Below are 21,751 nucleotides of genomic sequence, written 5' to 3'. Positions count from 1 at the left end.
AAAGAGTGAGAAAATGAACAGACTTTGGAAGGAACTGTGAGAAGATTTCACTTAACTACAGATTCAAGAACAGTTTAAAATATTTTAAAATATCAATTGCTAATTCCTTACACTATGGTTGTATCACACCCCTTTCAAGAGTTCCCTACCTTGCCAATGAAGGTGAGAGGTCAGTACTTTCATTCACTTTCTCATGTGCAATTTGTATGCATTATGGGATGTAGAAATGTTTGTAATATTTGATTCTTTAATTCCATTTATAGGTAACTAACAGCAATACACACAAAGACATACACATAGATTATTCACTGTGAAGTTATTTATAAAAGCATTAAAAGTAGGCATAAAAGGCATTAAAAAGAGAGAAGTATCACAGAGAAAAAAAAAAAAGAGAGAAGTAGTTAAATTATGAAAAATCCATATGAATATCATGCAAAAATTTAACATGGTTTTATAATGAGTGTGTACTAACTTTATAAGAAACTATTTTGCAGGGGAGGGTATAGGTCAGTGGTAAAGTACATGCTTAGCATGCACAAAGTCCTAGGTTCAATCCCTAGTACTGCTATTAAAAAACAAAACTAAATAAATAAATCTAATTACCCCCCCAAAAAAAAGAAACTATTTTTTCTACCTTTACAAGAAAAAGAATTTAAGTTTGCTGATACAGTTTGATGTCTTGACAACATTCATTTAAGCTATATATTATTAAGCTACCTGATTCATACTCTACATAAAAGGCTTTGATATAACTTAAATACTTATTGTTTCTCATTATATCTAGTTATATTATTTAAGTTCTATTATTGTTATTCTATTCATGGTGGATCATTGAAGAAACAAAGGATGAAGATCATATGTTTAAGAAAATATAAATATTATAATGTTTTTAATCAAAATAAGAACAGTTTGCACAGACACAGAGAACAAATTTATGGTTACCAGCGGTTAAAGGGGGTGAAAAGGGATAAATTGAAAATTCGAAAACTGCACCTCTTGGGAGTGATGGAAATGTTAGTTATCTTGATAATGGTAGCAGTGTCAGTGCTGTATACATCCATCAAAATTCATCAAAGTGTACATCTGAAATATGTGCAGTTTACTATACAGGAACCATACCACAATAAAGGTGTTAAAAAAAAAACCTTTTATATATAAGAATAGTCTGAATACCCTGAAATATGTCACAAAGAAAACTAAACAACTTTAACTAAGGAGGATAATTGTATTAATGATGAAAAATATTATATGAAATAAAAGGTATTCAATTTTTCTCCAAAAAATAAAAGGAGGATCTCTGTGTATAGTTGAATTAGATGCATGCTATCAAGAAGTTCAGCCTTCAGATCAGACTAAGTAGCACCCAAATACTGGTTTTTGTTTGGCAAAGTGCTTTAAAAAGTAATTTGAACGCTTTTAGGTAGGTCTTACACTCCCTCCTGATGACAGGAGTCTCCAGTTTAGTAAACGTCACACACACATTTGCTTTCTGGCTTTAGACTTGAGCCCTCCCTGGAGTATCTATCCCCAGTTACACTATATTTTGCCCTCCTTCTTCTCCTCCATCTCCTCCTTCCTACAAAGTCAGGAACTCTACTTCTACAAGTTGGGAGCCACTTTCCTAATTAACCTTGGACCATTTCAGCTAAAGTTCTGAAAACTTCCAAACTACTTCTCCATATTTTGCCCTGGTGGAAAACATTTATCAACTCAAAGAACAATTTTCTCTTAGACATATTATTTTACCTAAACAGAAAAAATAGTACCATGACCATAATTGTTTAAAACATGATACATTATATTCACCATTTTGAAGATTCACAATGCACAAATCCTACAGTAAATAAATCTGCTTGTATTGGTTTAACCCAGCGCACCTCTAACTTGTCTTCAAACTTTCTTCCTCAGAACATTTGTTAACATGAAAAAGAAATGGTGTTCTAAGGAACACAACTGGACGCATTGCAATAAATAAAAGACAACTGAGTGGATAGATCACTGGTAGAAAGACAATTCCAAAGGTGCTCGTAAATAAATTAATGGGAACCAAAAGGGAAAGACTGCTGGAAAGCCACTTGATTCTGTCCTGAGCTCTTGTAAGTTCAGGCATTTCATCACAAAATCAGAAGAAAACAATGTTGGTCACTTCATCAAATTTCCAAATCATATGAAGCCAAGAAGAGTTGGAAATGTATGGAAAAAATCATGATCCCAACAAATCGTGACAAGGCTGGAGTTGGGTTCTATTAAAATAGATGAAAATTTAGTGAAAATAAGTGTAAAGTCTTCATTTGCCTCCCTCTCCCCGCCAAAAAACAAAACTGTACAATCCAGAGAGAGGAAACAAGACTTTACAGCTGCATATATGAAAAACACTTAGGGGTTTTCATCAGTGTCAGTCAATAGACTTATGGAGCCAGCAAGAAAATTACTGTAATTTTAGGCTGCATTAGTTAGCAGTAGAGAAGAACTAGAGGAGTTCTCTTCACTGTCCCTCTCATATATGCCCCCCACACCCCATCTGGGGCTTTATTCAAATCAATGTGCAACATGTTAAGAAAGAAGCAGACAAACTGTAATGCCTGAATAAGCCAAGGGCATTTATTCCAAAAATAAAACCTTAGTAAGAAATATAATAGGTGATTTCTAGTATTTGAAGAGTTGTCATGTGACAGAGGTATTTATTTTATGACACAGGGCAGGGATGGTGTACAGAATCAAATGGTAGATGCCCAGAAGAAGATGAATTTCAACCTAACAAAAAGAAGCTTTTTAACAGACCAGTCCAAAGATTGAGTGATCTATTCAAGAGATCATCATAAGTTAATGACCACAGAGCCAGAATGTCACTGAGGGAATTCAAGTACCAGAAGCAATGTAAGTCTGGATAACCTTTAAAGACCTTCCCAACACTGAGATTCTAAAATCCTATCAGAGACAGGATTACTACTTGGATACATTACCACGAACAACGCAACACACTCTATATGGAATCGGGGATATCAGTGCCAGCAGGTACTGGAAGCTAACTTGAGAGATCTGATTGTCATTTTTCAGAATTTTGTGAGCCCAGCATTAAACACAGTCATTGTTTAAATTTCAATTATATAACAGTACAATGAAATAAATTATATCAAAAACAAAGCTAGTAAACACTCAAACTTATCACTTCCTAATGTCACTTTGTTAAGCTGCAATTGACACTTGTAGAATATTTACACCTTGAAAATCTGCAAATGCTACAAATCAGGGCTATCAGGGCATGTTTTTTGAGAGCTGTTGTTCATATTTATCATCGGCATATCACATCAATAATAATATTTCGTCAACATGTATGCATTAAGCTCCCGTATATACAGACTGTGTGGAATAGAAGTATAAAATCAAAGCAATCTTCCTCGGAAAACAGGAAAATCAGAAATAGGAAGCAATATTTGGACTTTTAAAAGTGATTTGCCTTCTTATTTGAATATATTATGGTACATGTATACAATAGAATACAGTCTTTAAAAAGAATGATATAAATCCATTTGTATTGGGAAGATACACAAGAAACTACTCACAGTAGACTCCTCTGGGAAGAGATATCGTGTACCACTTTTTCTTAAGGTTTTTTAAAATTTATTGTATTTTTAGGTTTGGGAGAGGGGAGGTAATTAGGTTTATTTAATTATTTATTTATTTATTTATCTATTTATTTTACATATAAATGACGCATTTATTATTAAGAAATTTTAGTAGGTTTTTAAAAAGACTTTTTTGATTTTACAAGACTGAAAGATGACAATCCAAGATGGCTTTGTAGTCTTCATGAGTTGGTGAGGTGAATTTCATGATGGGTAACTGTACAGCTGCTTCTATTTATTGGCAGTACCCAGGACCTCATGCATGCCAAGCACACGCTCTACCACTGAACTATCCCTCCTCCTCCTGGTATACCACTTTTAATACAAATGTTGGCTTTTTTTTGTCATATGCCTGTATTATTTTAGTAACGATAATGACAAAGCTGTAATCAAACACAAAGAAAAGAGGTCAACCTTGGGCTGACCTTGACAACAAGGTCAAAAAGAGAAGCAACCACAAGGGGAGAGAGGAGAGGAGAGTGGCCTTGACAAAAGTGGTAGAAGCAGAGATAAAGTTCTTCAGCTCAGAAGGCACTGCACTGGACGCCTCCTGCTAAGGGGATGACGATTCGTCCTGACTGTTCCGACAACCTTCCACCTCCTGTTCTTCCAGAGGGCCAGCTGCAGAGCTGATATTCCTGCCTTCCTCACTCACTGGGCATCCTGAAAAGAGGTTCTCATCTCGCAGTGATCTTGACCCCTGGGGGACATTTGACAGTGCTAAGACATCTTTTTGTTGTGGAAACTGAATGCAACAGGTATCCAGTGAAAGGAGGCCAGGTATGCTGCTAAACGTACTACAATGCATAGGAGTGCCCCCACAACAAAGAATTATCCAGCCCAAGGTGTCAACAGTGACAAAGCTGAGACTCCATGCACCACTGTTTTTTAAAGCTACCTAAGTGGATCTCTGTTCTTTAAAACCCAAGAGAGTCTAGCCAAGACCCAGAGATTCTGTCTTCATTAGAAAACATGACCATAGAATCTGAACGGACATTTAAGAAAGCCTGCTGGTCTCCTTAAAAATAAATGCCATGGAAAGTAGCCTGGTGAGGGGTTAAAAATGTTACACCTGACCTAACAACTGACAGAGTTCATTTATTTTTGGAAAAACCATCTAAGTGGTATTTCCACAAAGTATCACAATACTCATTAGAGAACTTCTCGATTGTCTAGAAAAAAGTTTTTTAAAAATTCAAATAGCAACTTCTGTAATAACATGTTGCTATTTTTGAAATCATGAAAAGTAAATGAACTGGAATTATGAGTTCAAATACCAATTATCATTGTAGTTTTAAACCCATTAAAAGTGGATACAGTTGGCTACAGGCTATATACTTTTGTAGTTTTTACTTCTCTTGCAGTCCAGTCTGCATATCTGACACCATTATTCCTTCATAAGAACTTAGCAGCCTACTTATTTCTTTAAACAGTAAGGCATATGGCACTCGGTCTCATCCATAATAAATCACAATAAATATTTTATTAATTGAATAAAAGATTTTAAACAGATTACTACACACATGACCCCTTCACCTTTGCCAGAGTTGGCTGGAGTTAAGTAATACCAGAGATCAGTTACTACCCACAATATAGAAATTTTAGATACTAATATCCCAAATATTTAATATTTATAATTAACTCTCTCCTCATATGGCAATATGAGACTACCAGAACAAAAGGTGCTTCCGAAGAAGGTAAATATTTCCCTACAAAAAAACTCACCAATGACTGTATAGTTTCAATGTATCCCCACCTACCCTCGCCCCATTCTAACATACTTTCTTCCTAGAATATATGGGCAGGGACATTATCTAGCTTCAGCCATTCTTCTGCCAAAATCCCAGTGGGCTCAGACAACTGAAACAGGTAGGATCAGAGAAGAGTATCCATATACCTGGGCAGCTGAGGGCTGAGCTGTTTGGGATGCTAGTAAAGCGAACATTGTGGGTAGGTAGCAGGAGAAGGAGATCTAACAAGGCAGGGACCAATGGGAGAGGTAACTGGCCAAGAACAGGCGAATAAATCTTAGAGTATGGACCAAAAGCAAGTCGTCTGAAGTGGTAACACATGAATGAATATGATGGGAACTGGGTGAAAGTGTCCAATTAAAAGCCAGACTAGTAGGTAAGATAACTGAAGCCAAAGCCAAGATGGACAAAAGAGCAGCACAGAATCCCAGAGGCAGCCTCATGCTCACACCAGGCAAATGTGGCCTATGTAAATAAAGTAAGGGCCTGGCACAGCACCCCAAAACACAGGGGCAAGGTCAGCATTTTTTCTCTTTTATGTTAGTTACTTTTATGTTCAGAACTACTCACTGATACCCAGACACAGGAAACTGAGTCTTCCAAAGTGGTCTCTACCTTAGACAAATTTTCAGTGCTACCATCTTAAAGGCCACTTATGTAAATCGTGTCAGTAATACAGGCACAGCTCTCAGCACTACCCTCAAGGGTCTAGTATACAAAGTATATAAAGCCAACTGAAAGGAGCTGTCCTTTAAGTAATTTTAGCAACAATAAGAAAATTGAGTACCACATAACCCACAAGATAAGAACCTGGATAAAGACAGAAAACAAACAACCATTACTATACTGAAGAGTAAAAAATAAAAATTAAAAAATAATTGGTGGCTGAGGTATCACCTCACACCAGTCAGAATGGCCGTCATTCAAAAATCCAAAAATGACAAATGCTGGAGAGGCTGTGGAGAAAGGGGAACCCTCCTACACTGCTGGTGGGAATGCAGTTTGGTGCAGCCACTATGGAAAACAGTGTGGAGATTCCTCAAAAGACTAGGAATAGACTTACCATAGGACCCAGGAATCCCACTCCTGGGCTTGTATCCAGAAGGAAATCTACTTCAGGATGACACCTGCACCCCAATGTTCATAGCAGCACTATTTACAATAGCCAAAACATGGAAACAGCCTAAATATCCATCAATAGGTGACTGGATAAAGAAGATGTGGTATATTTATACAATGGAATACTACTCAGCCATAAAAAACAACAACATAACGCCATTTGCAGCAACATGGATGCTCCTAGAGAATGTCATTCTAAGTGAAGTAAGCCAGAAAGAGAAAGAAAAATACCATATGAGATCGCTCATATGTGGAATCTAAAGACTCATGGACAGAGAATACAGACTTGTGGTTACCAGGGGGGTAGAGGGTGGGAAGGGATAGACTGGGATTTCAAAATTGTAGAATAGATAAACAAGATTACACTGTATAGCACAGGGAAATATACACAAAATGTTATGATAAATCACAGAGAAAAAAATGTGACAATGAGTGTGTATATGTCCATGAATGACTGAAAAATTGTGCTGAACACTGGAATTTGACACAACATTGTAAAATGATTATAAATCAATAAAAAATGTCAAAAAAAATTGGTGGCATATGACACAGTTAAACTAAAGTGGAGACTTAAAAAATTTGCAAATAAGAAAAATGATGTATCATACACATATCTCGGGGATAAATGTTACTGATTACAAAATTCCTCTATCTGGAATTCCTTTTTTGAGGATTGAGGCTGAAAGCAAAGGTTTTCTGCTCAAACAGATGAAAGCTTAAAAGAATAAAATACATTCTGAGTCTAATGTGTCAGGGGCTCATACACAGAAAATAGAAAGTATACTTCAGATCTCTCAATTCAAGGATACTTTTTGCCATAAAAATAACTTTCTTTTTAATATTCCAAAAATGGTAACATAAATTTTGCCACCAACACATAGGAGGCCTCATACAGAACTTGGTTGCAGAACCAAAGCAATATTCATGAAAGTATTCTCAGAAGTAGCTGAAATTCAGTGTTTAACAATGTACAGAAAGAAACTATATACAAGAACATAAAGCCCTGGTTTCTTTACAGATGTAATTTCTTAATGTTGGAGTTCTTCTTTTATGAAAAACTTCCAGATGCATAACATGTATAGTAGTACTAAGCCACGCCATCAAGCTCGCTGCTTAAACTCCTGGGCAGTCGTCAGTCTGTAGCGTTCTGACAGTAAATTTAGGGGATACAGTTGGTTCGGTTAAACCTCTTTTTTGCAGCTTACAATAGCTTTGGCTGGCATATATGATCTTTCCAGCCTTTAGTATATGTACAATCTAGCTTTGCTGCTTTACTAATAATTGTCTTCCCTCAAAAGGCAAAGTAACTAAAGTAATTTTAAAAAGAAAAATCATTTTATTCTTCCAGACTTCCTGGAAATCCATAGTTTAAGACTGTGTATTAAGGAAGAAATTAACTGCTTGTCAAAACTCAGTAACTTGTACAGTTGTCATTCTATTATCTGCCCAATAAGACAGTCAAGGCAGGTGCTGCACTTGGCCAAACTACTGTCTACAACTATACAGTAAACAGCATCGCTGTTGACAGTGGACGTTCATTCCAGTGGGAGGAAGAGTATTGTCTTTCCAAGCTTCCTTTTGCAGTACTTCTGACAGTATGACTGTACCCAGATTTCCAGTTTCACTCTGAAAGGTACTACATATATCCCTTCAATATTAGCTAAAGTGTTGTTAGTTCCTGAAGATTTTTCCTACTATTATTTAAACACACGTGCACAATTCATAAATTCACATTGTACTGTCAATTTAAATTTCAATAGATAAACATCATCAGTTTAACAGAAATAAGAATCAGATCAATAAGAAAGTCTCAAAGATCTTAGAAGTATCTTTAATAACAACTTTCTCATATTATAAATTTTCTATATGAATAGCATAATTTGGGAATAGTTATTTTTTGTATACTACTTCACAAACCAAGTATTAACTATTAGTTTAAAAATCGATTGCTTTAAATAAATATATAAAAAGGCAATGGACTGCTGTAACTTAGTGAGAAAGCCCCACATTAGTATCTAAAATTAAAGGCTAAGTAAAAATACAAAGAAATTTGAAAAAAAAACACAAAAACTATCATAAAAAACAAGAGCAATATTGTGACTTGGAAGCTTTAAAAATAAGTTAACTTTAAAAAAAAGGATGAAGTGAGATGCTGATTTCCTGATGCACAGTACCATGCTCAGTTACACAGTGCACTTTTCCAGCTTTCCAGCACTACTTCTATTATATCTCCTTTGCTGGACTATTACAACTCATTAAAGAACAATACTATCAGCAGTCATTTCCGGATTCCATTCATTTTAATAAATAATTTTGCTTCCACCATTCCTTGTAATGTTTCTAGTTCCAGAATTTTGGAGATGAGTTCTGTATTGGCAAGCATACAGTATCTCTAAAGACAGAGGAAATGGAATCACACTGGGGACTGAACTTTCAGTAATTTTATAACAGTTTCCTATGGAGTCCTGAAGTTCTTCAGAGATACCTCAGGGGCCATCATGGGGGAGTGGGGTGAGCAGCAGAAAGAAAGAACATGTAGGGCTTTGGCCTCTGCCTCTCTGACCTCCGAGGTCAATCATTGTGTGTGTAGCTAACTTTGTAACCAGTTTCATATAATGACTTTTCTCATAAGATTTCATTTTTTTCTAAAGGTTGAGCCTCTTTGAGAAACGTTGGAAAACCCTTGAACCACTTGATCGCTAAGATCTGTATTAGCTTTAATATGTTTTGGCTCACAAAGTCCTCAGAGAAAATGTTTTAAAAGCCATGGGGATAAGGATATTAGTGTATGTAAAGAGATAAACCACAATAAAAATTCTCAGCCAAGTCAAGTTGACAGATCTTCATTATGATCATTATGAACCTTTATAGCTAACTTTCTATAGAGAACTCTACCACAAGCCCTAGAGATACACAGATACAAACCAGAACCCCGGACGTGGAGCTCACAAACGAAGTTGGTAGAAATGGACTCCCAACCCACTCCCTCAGGAAATGAAGTGCCATTACTCTGTGAGACCTCTTAGCAGCTAGTATCAGGATCTGCCCACGAGGGCCACCTGATCCTTAACATACTTAACTCACTTGACGCCCAACCAGATTGATAACCATTCTCAGAAAGGCAGCTATTAGCTTGTGTTCATTCAAATTTCATTGGCTCTGACCTTGAGCCCTAATTTTTTCAGTAAAAAATGATTTTTAGTATTCCAGAATTTGCTGGCAAGGGCCTAAAATTTGCCAGCATTTCTAGCCTGACTTTAAAGTCAAAAGGTTGGTTTTCATGCATGGTTTATGGAAATGTTTTTATCTTATGATCATATCATGTACATCTTAAAAATGCCAGCTGGATTCTGGAACCCCTGAGGCAAATCGGAGTTTCATAATTCCTAGAAAGATAATATAAACCACTTACCTTTAATAACTGCCCAAATTGAGCTAAGATACAGGAATGTTGAGAAAGAACTGGGTCAATTTTCCATGTGTATTTAGTTCTAGCATTTTAAGGATCAAAAATAATACCACTTTTCTGACCCTGTAATAGAGACTCCTATGGAAGGAGATTCCTATAAGGTTTTTCTCTCCCATTAGCTACTACAAGAGCAAAAGAGGATGCTGGAGACAGAGCTATAATGGAGAATTCCTCTGACTCTCTAACAATTGTCCAGACTTATACTATAATAGAAACTCTAAAAGCTACCAAGCTTGCTAAATATGATGGTAAAGAGGTATTATTCCAAGAGATTACAGGATGTGAATGGCTTTTCCTCCCCTTTTTCACTTTCCTTACATGTGAACTCAAAATAAATAAATTTTACTTTTGTCAAAAACAAGTCTACTTCTAGTTAGACATATTCTGACTCCTAATATTACCATAATATACAAGCTAGAGCTGGGTACAATTCATCAAATTTACTCAGCCACTTAGCCTAAATGTGAGAACCTTTTTAAAATATCTGCTGATGACATTTAAAATATAAGAATAAAAATTTTATGTACATAATCCAGAAGCCTAAAGTTCTAAATTATGAATATCCAAGTGAACAGTTTTTGGCATTCCTGACAATTCAGACTATCCAATTAGACTAAGGAACACAGTATGAGAAAAAATAAGAATGCATTCCAACTATGAAATTATGTGGTGACTGAAGTTGAAATGGAGACTCCAGATGAAATCATGTCAAAAGCATGATAATGATGCCAAATGATTCTTGATTTTGAGAAATTTCAAAATATAAGCACAAAATCCCCAACTGGTAAATTCAATTACTTTTAGTTAATTTCTTCTAGTTATTGGAATACCAGCCTCAAGTTTATATATGTGAATTTATCCACTAAATAACTGCACTTTTGACTAATACAAATGTGAAATTTATTAAACTATTTTAAATATCTTAAAGCTGATAGCATATTCTAGTCTTCAAATATAGATGGAAGAAATTTCTTGCTCCCTCATTTAAACTTTTCCATAGCAAACAGAAGTCAAAAGATAGAAGTTGTCTAGGAATTCAATTGAGGAGGAGCAGACAGAACAGAAGAAGTCCCACCATTCAGCTCAGTTCCTCCTCCTTGTGGTCACAAAGGGAAGATGTCTGCCATCTGGTGGCATTTCTTCAAGGAATCCTATCATTTAAACGACACAGAACAGTCATGTGAAGGAATATATGATGCCAATGAAAAGTGCTCAATTTTAATTTTTAAGTGAACTCCACTTACTTCTGCTTCCCACTCTCCTGCATCTCCTCCTTTTTAAAAGTTGATTGTAAAATATATTTTAATTATAAGGTTGCTGAACACATCCCCAATGAAACAGTAACTATGCATGTCTAAGAATTCAGTATGCGGGTGTGTCACAGTCATTTTTAACACAAATTCCAAAAAAAACTGTTAAATATCATGGTGCATTAAACCACGGCATGGAACTTCACCCGTACTGGCAAACCAGGGAGGGTGGAGATGCTTCTATGTTTAGCGGTCACTTACTGGGCTATTGCCTGCAGCCCAGACTGACTCATACATTGTTTTCACATCCTCAGCTTCCAACAAACCACCAAGTGGTATTTAGAAAGTGGAAGGATGGTATAAAAATGCTTTTTCATAATAGGTTTTGGATGATTTCCACTCAAGACAACATAGATTGATATTATTTGATGAGAACCTCATGAGGTTCCCCCTGCAGCACACAGTGCCCCCCTGAACTGTAAGACAGTCCTGATTCTGGCATGTTTCCCTACAAGTTGTCAATTACCTAATCTTGTTGATGGGAGGATGCCCTTCTCCACTCCTAGACCTAATTTTGACATTCAAATACTATTTTTAATATGCTATGTAGTTGATTTTGCACAGTTACAAACCAATCAGAAGCACAATAGGTTACTAAGGCCCTGAGAGGCTACTTGCATCTATACATCCTTCAAATGAGCTAGAAAAAATTAATCCCTATGCAGAATTTATGCCCTTCTCTTAAATAATTCCCAGCTCAGAAAAAACAGAATTACTAAGGTAAGAAAGAGAAAAGAGTACTTCAAGGATTTGCGTCTTAGTAATTTTCAGACAAGAGATACAGAAGAGAAGCTAAGATACAAGAACACTGCTTCAAGAGGTAATTTGTCCCCGGTCCTTTGGGTGACAGGGCATTTTGACAGTTGTCACTACTGAACCAACTAAAGGTGTTACACCCAAACTGCTGTACTCAGTAGGAACGAAACCATTTAACATGAAGGCTTTGAGGCGCTCAGATGCCACACTGTATTGTCTGGCTTTACAAGAGGAGGGGACTGCCTGTATTCTCATTTAAATAACACGGCATTTTATTTTGCTTTCTTTTTGCAACCCGTTTCTGACAATTCTTTACCTTACATAATTGAAAATCTATACATTATTATGTCCTTACTTTATGCACTCTTTCCATTCATTGGGTAGGAAAAATGTACAGTGTAATTGAAAAACCATGTTAGTAGGAAATACAAGTTTTATATGATAAAGCAAATTCATGTTAGCAAGGTAATTTAAAGGTCTTCTCATATAATTGGAAAGGGTACACAACCTTAAAGCTACAGTTAAAATTTATTCCCACCATCAACTGAGAAGATGCCACAAAACCAGTTACCAGAGGCTGTGTCATTCATATTTATGAATCAGACATAGTTCTACTTGCCTACATTTGACCTTACTTTGTATATAATCACTATCAGAGACTTGGAGGGTGTGGAAGGACCTCAGAAATTATACAGTATGTCTTTTTTATCTCTAATTAAGCTCTCTGAGCAGATGACTAGATGTGCTACTTTCATCATCATCTGTGAAGGCTGAGGACCAAGTCTGGTGGAACTGTTCAGTCCCACCATGCAGGAAGCTTCAACTCTTATTCAACCTGAACCTCACTGTTTGCAGGAGTAATGTAGAAAAACAGGTCACCATCCTATCTACACAATCTTTCATATATTAGAGCCACTTTTTATTTCAGTTGGGTATCAGTGTACGCAAACCAAGTATCAGTGTACCTTCATTTGGCCATAAATTCTTGGAAAACCAAAAGCCAGGTGAGGCTCTGCAGATCAGCTTTTATCCATGGCTAGAGCTTTCATATGTTATCAGAAGCCAGATTTTCTCATGTTAATGATTTTCTCCTACTATGAATTTCTTTCCCCCTTGCCCTCTACCAAATAAAGAAAAAAAAATCCATAATATTTACAGTATGGAAGAAGCTTTGGTCATGCACTCCAAAGCATACTATACTTTTTCTCGGTTGTATTTGTCATGCCTGTAAATTCATGTCATTTTAAAATGTCTGTCATCCTTATTGAAATGTAAGCACCAAGAGGGCAGATGCCAAGTCTGCCTTATTCATCAGCATTTTCCCCATATCTAGATATTTAGCACACAATAGGCTCTTCATACCTGGAGAACTGACAAATGCCCTTCAAAATCACTCTAACCCAACACTCCTATATTAGGGATATGAAAATAGAGTCTGTAAAAGTCATTCTTGGAAATGATTTCCCCAAGATTGTTAATGGCAAAGCCAGGATTAGAACTCTGGATTCTTTTTTTTTTTTTTTTGCCCTATTTTTACCAAAATTCTATTTGTTGTAAGAGAAAATCAATATACCTTATTCAAAAATAAGATTTAAGAATAGCTTAAATACATTCTTTGGGACTCCCCCAAATTTCACTCATTTGTCAGACATAATATCTTCAGGATTTTTTGTTGAACTGATTCACAGATCTATAGTCTATCACTCCAATGACACTAAAGCAAGCCCTTGATCAGGAAAAGTTCTTTATCTGAATGTAACAGGGTCTATCATTAAAGCAGTCCTATTAGCCGATCCTGATTGCTCCTCCAGAAATGCTGTCATGGAAGAATGCCCACTATTGGTCATCATAACTGGAACTACAGATTCTTTATTGCCCATTCACATTCTCTGTCCCTTACACCACAGAGGTTCTTATATTTCACACCCTGGGCAGGCAACACTACTCATGAGTAAGGTACAGAAAACTCTATGATCTAAACATCTTTTGGTTGGCTGCCTGGTTCCCAGTGTTCCTTATCAGCTGGATCATAGAAACCTTCCCATAAATATGCCTGCTTTGTATGTACTTTATGTAGGACTCCAGGAACAGAACCCAAAATGGAATTCTACAGCCATAGGAAAGAACCAATTTATTCTTTCCTACAAAAGACAAGCTTTAGAGAGGCCAAGCCACAGATGCCGGCTGGATTTCCACAGTTCAGCTACTGCTAAGTCAAATATTCTGCTAAATAGAACTCTAATTTGTATGGGGGTTTTTTTAATTTTATTTTGAGGTTTCTTTAAAGCAAATATTAAAAAAATAGAGCTTCTCCTGAACACACGAAAGAAGTAAATGTGAATTTGGGGGAATGATGATGTGATCTAAAATTGTAGTGATGGTTGCCCAGCTCCATTTTTTTTCACTCTTTAAATCATAGATTTAAATATTATAAAATATACTTTAAGAAAGCTGTTAAAAATAAGTGTGAAAATGAGTCAGACAACTAAAGTACTTCTTTTCGAAAACATCTGGTATCAAAACTGTAAAGACATTCTTTATCCCTTTATACTCTTTTAGTATAGGTTCTATCTACTTCGATTAAGCTTTACCTACAAGGTCAAAAGTTCTTCCTACAATTTTGGTAAAAATAATTTAGTAGACTAATACAAATATCTGTAAAGAACCCATCTTCATTGATGTAGCACCAAGAGATACTGACTTCCTTGATTATCTGCATGAATGTTCTACAGATATAGTTGTTTAATTAAGCACAGCATTCTAGTCCAGAGCCTACTATCAACTAGCCATGGAGCTTTGAGCAAGTTATGCATCTCCGAGTCTCAGTTTTCCCACCTATATCATGTGTCCCCATGGACCAGATTGACGTTAAGTAACACATAAGATATTAAAAAGAATAGTAACTGCTATTACCCAATTAATAGCCATTACTATGCCAGATGTTAGGTAAAGTATCAACCTATGATGAGGAAGGTAGCATTAGCCATGTTTTTGCAGATGAGGAAACTGGAATCCAGAGATGTTTAATAGTGCAACCAAGGTCACACAGTTATTTAGTATCAGACCCAGGATTTCAGTCCAGAACTGTCCAGCTCCAAAACCTATACTCACTCTCTATTCCTCCTCAGACTTCGGGCTTTTGATTCTGACAGATGTGGAAATGAATCTGACCTTGTCTTTACTATGTTAAGTTAGTCACCTTCTCTGAGTCCAGCTTCTCTATCTGTAAAATGAGATTATTAATACTTAACTCTCAGGGTTGTTGTGAAGATTAAACGAGAGAATACTTCCCTTATAATGAAAAACCATTCAATAATAGCCTTCCTTATACCTCTCCCACAAAAGTTCTTTCTAGTGTTTAAAAAAAAACTTTCAGTTCTATGATTTCCTTGTAGCCTACCTGGATAAACCTCACTGGGACTGAGTTCTATCAAAAGCAATTAAAGTGAACACAAACAACACAGCATTCGGCCTTTGCTATCAGTCCTTGGCTCTGTGACGGAGACTGTCAACAAGAGTGTCAACTTCAAGGGGTGGGCATCTGTCCACAGGAACTGGGCTGAGGTAACAAACTTGTCTCACTCTGCCCTACAAACAGATGTCTGGGTGACAACTCTTAGTCATTGCGAACCAGGGTGAAACCTAAACCAGGTGGGAAGTGCTATATCTCCTTTCTAATCCTCTTGGCCAGCCCATTCATTCCCTAAAACAATACCTCACCGACCGCAATTCAAAATAGCTGGTTTTCCCCAGGATACTATTTTCAACATGATGCCTTAATTCTGATATTGTCTAATTATTCCACAAGCAGAATAGAGTGTTTCTATGCTAGAGATCTGTCAGCAAGAAACCTGTTTGATTCTGTGTGTTGGAATGTGCACCTTCAAAAGTTTACCTCTAGAGTAACCTGGTGAAAACTGGTGTAATGTGGAGCTCTAGTGGTGGCAAGAAAGTAAAGCAGCCATTAGCCAGAGCCAACAAAAAAACCGAGGAAATCACCATTTATTTATTTATTTGTTATTAAGGTGAAATCAACATTTATTATTAAATTAATATATTAAGAAGAAAATGGAAGATATTTTGGAAGATTTAACATGAAGTGAGCTCCAAATGTAAAGACTTTCCTACAGATTACAAATTAGACCTCACCAGCCAGCTTACATCAAACATCATAAAGCAGTTACATCCCCCAAAAAACAGAACTCAGTGCCATGGCTGTCACTTTTCTACTCTTTATCAAGTTCACTAAGAATCCTATTAATTAGCCCTAGTTATTTTTCACACAGCTGGCAAGAGTATTGCATACAGAAAACGCTGGATTCTAAGTGGTATGATCAGTGAAGTCCTGTACCAACTGTCTTGGGAATTTAAATAATCCCTGCAGGCTGATGAGGTTGTTGTGAGTTAATTCCCACACTGGAAAAGTGCCTTCCTTAAATTTCTGACTTCTGAGGTCTTTCCCAACCTAAAACAACTAAGAATGAAACCTATAATTTCAAACATTAACTCTGTCTTCCTGTTACCTAATGGATATGTGTTCTCAACTGAAAAGGCTTCATTAAGAAAAAAAAAAATACTGTTCCATTATGGTCATCAATGTAACAGAACATAAATAGTAAAATTTTTATGATGTACAACCAGGAGCTGACATTTGAAATTTCTAAACATGGTGCCTAGTTTAGCTGTGTCAAAACAAATTATCATGAGGAAAAAAAAAAACTCAGAATGTGAAAATAAATAAACAAAGGAATTAGTCTTTCCATGCAGTATAAGTATCTAAATATCACGTTCTTGAACATGAAAAAAAAAGTAAGACACTTACTTTTCTATACATGATAATAAAAGAAACCAAAATGTTCATAAACACATTAACAACATTTATCTGAAACAACAATCTCAAGACTCATTGGAGTTTTTCATGACCTATTAGTTGAATCCACTAGACACTTTCCAATGGACATATTCCATTTTCTATTCCATATTCTAAATTTGAGGCCCGTAGATGACCAACTACCAAGCCTCAGAGGTCTGTGAAGGAAGATTTCATGGTTACCCAGGGGTTTTTATTCATTGATGTCTCTCTTACCCATGCTTCTACTAGTATGCTGTCATCATATAGTTCCCTCAAGCTACATAGAAAAATGGTAAAAAAAAAATATATATATATATATATATATGAGCCTTTTCTGAGAAGTCATCGAGAATGCAATAGTTTGTAATGAGAAGCTTAACATAAAGAACTAATTTCCTTTCAATCCGCATCTTTAGCTACAGAATAGGAGAGAGAACCTTTCTGATAAAAAATAAAAGCACTTGAAGAAGTGAAGGTGGCTTACTAACACAATCGTATGTCAAAAACAACAAATAGAAACCTGCACTAATGCAACCACTAAGCAATTCAGAAACTAACATGTTCTGCAGTCTTTTTCACCATACACATTAAAATTGAATAAAATTGAAGAATAATTTTCAATCTATGAATCTAAGAACGTTGTCTTTAGACAACACCTTGCCTGTATTTTCTTTGCTGATTATCTCTATCTTCTTTGCTTTCCCTTAACAGACCTTGGTATGCTTCTTAAAATAATATTTGGGACTTTATTTGCCATTCTTTTACTCAGACATGTTGGTTTTATTAAAGTAAGTTGGGTCTGCATTCTTTCTTTACTATTATTACAGGCAGACTTGACAGACACAGGACCTTTGTTTCAAAATGCTCTGCTATGGAGGAAACCTTGTTAAGTAAGTTCCATTTTACCTGCTGGGCAGTTGCACTCTGAAGGTGCTTCTCTTGCAATTCTTATTTTAGCCATATGTTCATAGGATTTCTGTAGGAAAAGAAGAGATATTAACAATCATCAGTAGCATTAGAGAAATGGATTCTTTAGGGACTCTCTGGCCATATGCTTGATTTACCAGCCTACATAACTAACGTTTACATATGTACTTGGACTTTAGTCAAAAGGTAACAGTACCCAAGCCCTAAAAAAAGAAAATGACCATTGACATGATATCAAGACTGCTGGACATCTTTCTCCATTCTTCAACTACCACCACTCTCTGTCTCAGCTCAAGCATATGCAGTCAATGCAAAAAAACAGCATGAACATATTGCAGATCTAGGTAAGCTATAGGTTTTAAAACAACCAATATTTTATACATAAAGGTCAACGGCTTATCATGCAACTACTGCCAAATAGCTTCTCCATTCGAAGGGCAAGTTCCAGAAAACCCCCCAACTGTAGTCTAAAGCACCCCTGGTTTTGATGAACATAACATAGATTCTTTTCAACTCTCAACTCCAATGGCTCTGCATTCACAAATACCCCTGCCACTGTATCCTTTACAAAAATTGAAGCTATTGGGTTTTTTTCTTTTTAAACGTTGAATGAAAACATTCAGTGTGCGAAATAATTCATCTGAAATCATTGCAAAGTTATTTCACTTTTAAAAGTGATTACCATTTGTCTGTTGATAACACCTATGGCTCTAACCTTCTTACACCCAATGAAGGATATAACAGATGTTATCTCTGCAAGGAATATACTCCACAACACTGGAAAAAACTCACACATGATTCCAGAAGCTAAAAAGAGGTAAACCACCACCCTGACATTCTGGCCACCCTTCCCCCTTTTAGGCCTCCATATGTGTTTATCATGCAAACATTAAGAAAAGTAAGGGAAGATGACAGAGACAGAAAGGGTGATATCAAAGGATGTGCATATACAAATACATGCTACAGTGAGCACAGATGGCCTAGCACATATATGTACACACAGCCATACCAAGTATGCATACAGTAAGGTAGAGGCTGATCATGTACACAGAATCACGCCTGTACAAGATGTTATCCACCTGCAAAATACCCCAAGCTTTCACACCTGAGCCAGAAGTCGCTCCACTTTCTCTTGCACCACAGCTTTGAGCTGATCCAGGCAATCAGGCAGCAGACGGATGGAAGGGTCCCCCTTGGCGGATTCGAGAGCTGCGATCCTCGCCTGGAGGTGGTTGGTTTTCACCCCCAGGTACAGACAAGACATTACGGCCACCACTGACAGGAGGGCTGCCAGGGCCGCGCAAGAGGGCACCGTCCCGGCACAACGCTGAGGGGATGCGCTCGGGTCCTTGGAGCTCGGCTCCCGCCCCCCTTCTTTCCCTGCGTGCTTCTTCACCAGCATCGTGGCGGGGTCGGCTGTCTGGGCTTTGCCTCCTACCCTCTACCACCTCCAATAATCTTAAAAGAAAGAAAAAAGACGATTCCTCCAAAGTTCAGTCCAAGTGGCTGCACAACTAGTTGGGAGAGTGGGAGCCGGGGCGCGGAGACTGACCGCCGCTTTCCTCAGCGCCGAGACCGGCAGACGTGGACCATCCTCCGCTTTCTTTTCCCCTTCCCAGCTGCGAGTGAAAAAGACCCTCAGTCCGGGGACTGATGGCAGCAAGGTAAAAATCGGAATGAAACCCTCCCGGGTGTTCCTCCTGGCCCCTCAGAGGACGCACACCTCTTCAGAGGTCCCCAGAGCGGCGGCGCGGGGTCCAAGGGACAGCGGTCGAGGGGCTGTGAGGGGCCGCCGCTCGCCCTCTCCACAGAGCACCGGACCTGTTGCGCCTCTGTCAGCCTGCCTTATTTCTGCCTATTCGGTGTTTTTTCGCACACCGACCTGTGTTTCCCACCTGGCTGCAGTTCCCGGCAAAAATGCTGAGAGAGACCGCCAGAGCGCAGTGCAAAAGGGGTGGCCGAGGGGGAGAGGACAGAGGAAAACGAAACACCCAAGCAGAAAATGCGAGTCGCGAAACCGAAGCCGCGGCTGCCCGATGTATCTCCGCAGCCTCGCGTGTGCGAGCCTTAAATACCCTTCGAGATGCTCGTGTGTGAGTGTGTGTGTGTGTGTGTGTGTGTGTGTGTGTGTGTGTGTGTGAGAGAGAGAGAGTGTGTGAGTGCGCGCGCGCTCGGAGCGCGGTGTCCCTCCCCCGACCCTCTCCCAGCGCCCGGCCTCCAGCCCGCGCTCCCGCCGCAGTGCGCCCCCCTTCCGAAGCCCCGGCAGAGGCCCGCCTCATTAGCATAATATATTCACCTTCGCCCAGCCCGCGGGCCGGGCCTGGGAGACCCCCCGAGGGGCGGGGAGCTTGGGTGGGAGCTGAGCCGGAGGGCTTTTATTAGCATAATATATGCGAATAGCTGGAGCGGCCACTGCGATTGGAAAGGAGCTTGGCGACCCCTCCCCCCTCCACGGAGTAACTTCAGCGTCCCCTAAGGCCACTTCTCCCGCCTGGGCCAGGGGCCGAAGCGGGGTCTGCCGTGGGGTGGCGGCAACGCTGGCTAGTTCTGACTCGGCCCAGCGGCCCCTCTATATCCCAGTGAAATATGGAGAAATGGCCTCCAGGAGGGAAGAGAGGGAGCAGAAAGCTCTAGCGCTCCAGGTCTTCACTCTAGCGGCGGGAGCTCTTGCCATCTTGCTCTGGTGTAGCCCTTTCCCCTCCTCCCTCACCTTCCCACATGCCCAGATGCCAAATGTCTGGCTGACGCCTGAGGTACGTCTCCCCACTTCCCTTCTCTTCCCACGGCCGCGCTGCAGTCTCCGACTGGGGGAAGTTTGCTCTCCCCTCCCCCGGTTTCCTTCTGTCTGACGGGGCTGAGTCTCCTCCCCGCTCTGTGTTCCTAGTCTGTACTAGGGTGCTAATGCATTTTCCTGATTCCCTGTTTTGTGGGACTGAAGAAGGGAGTGTTGAGGTACACACATTTCTCGGGATTTCGGAAAGGACTGAAGAATGAGGTCAATTTTTCCTCTTACCTGACTCTCCTCATGTTTCTCCCCCAGGATCAAATTACAAGTTCCCTAATGGGATTTTTGAAAGTACGTAAAAAGTAACATTCTACATCTAACTGACTTTGAAGAAAAAAAAAAATCTCACCTCTTAATCCAAAGAAGTCCTTATCTCCTTCTCCCCACAAGAAATATCATCTATTTTTCCTCTCCTTAATCAAGCTAACCTCAAGTTGTTGCTCATTAATATAAACAATCAACAAAATACTACACTAAACTGATCTTTCATAAACATAAACGGATATTACTAGGTATGGAGCAGAGTAAAAATGTTTCAACATCTCTTAGAGGACACAAGTTTGAAAAAATTAGGGGATGAAATAGACACAGATCGGAGGAAAATGGTGATTATTTTAATAAAATCAAAAGCCTAATCCCTTATATTTGCATTACACAGTTCACAAAGACAGGTCCCAGATGGGCAACTTGGCATCATCTGAGAACTCATGCAAAATTCTAATTCTAGGCCCCATCCAACATCTACTGACTCAGATACACAGCAATCTGTATTTTAACACATCCTCCTAAAGATTTTGAGGAACATTAAAATCTGAGATCACAAGGGTAACACTTGAAAAAATATTTTCAAGTGCATTTTTTCATTGGAACCTCATAACCCTGTGATGCAAGTAAGTAATTAGCATATATATATAAAGAAACAATTTTCAAGTCACATTCAATTGTAATTAAATGTATTTCCAATAATAGCACCAGAGCGGGTACAAATTTTGCAATATGTCAACACTTTCTGATTTTCTAATTATCTCTCTAAACATTTCTTAGTTTCCTTTGCAGGCTTTTCCTCGGCCTATCCTTTAAATGTTGGTGCTCCTCAGGACTCTATCTTATGACATCTTCTCTTCTAACTCCATACACTCTCTCCAGTAGTGCTGTC

General features: G+C 38.3%; 1 protein-coding gene across 2 annotated transcripts in view; it reads right to left on the bottom strand.

The window, feature by feature from the left end:
- COL25A1 (collagen type XXV alpha 1 chain) overlaps nucleotides 1-19,839 on the bottom strand; it is a 409,478-nt gene extending 389,639 nt beyond the window's left edge. Inside the window, exons 1-3 of one of the 2 annotated variants that reach the window (XM_072972767.1) lie at nucleotides 19,363-19,839; nucleotides 18,916-19,268; nucleotides 17,790-17,859 (exon numbers count right to left, since the gene is read on the bottom strand). In XM_072972767.1, coding sequence (XP_072828868.1) covers nucleotides 17,790-17,859; nucleotides 18,916-19,212 — 367 coding nt within the window. In that variant the 5' untranslated portion in view covers nucleotides 19,213-19,268; nucleotides 19,363-19,839. Of the gene's footprint in view, nucleotides 1-17,789; nucleotides 17,860-18,915 lie in introns of both variants that reach the window. The other variant, XM_072972769.1, reaches the window with a different exon arrangement.
- Between the last annotated feature and the right edge of the window lie 1,912 nt (nucleotides 19,840-21,751).

This window comes from Vicugna pacos, chromosome 2 (assembly GCF_048564905.1).
Source record: "Vicugna pacos chromosome 2, VicPac4, whole genome shotgun sequence".
NCBI lineage: Eukaryota > Metazoa > Chordata > Mammalia > Artiodactyla > Camelidae > Vicugna > Vicugna pacos.
This window is presented reverse-complemented; position numbering and strand designations above follow the sequence as displayed.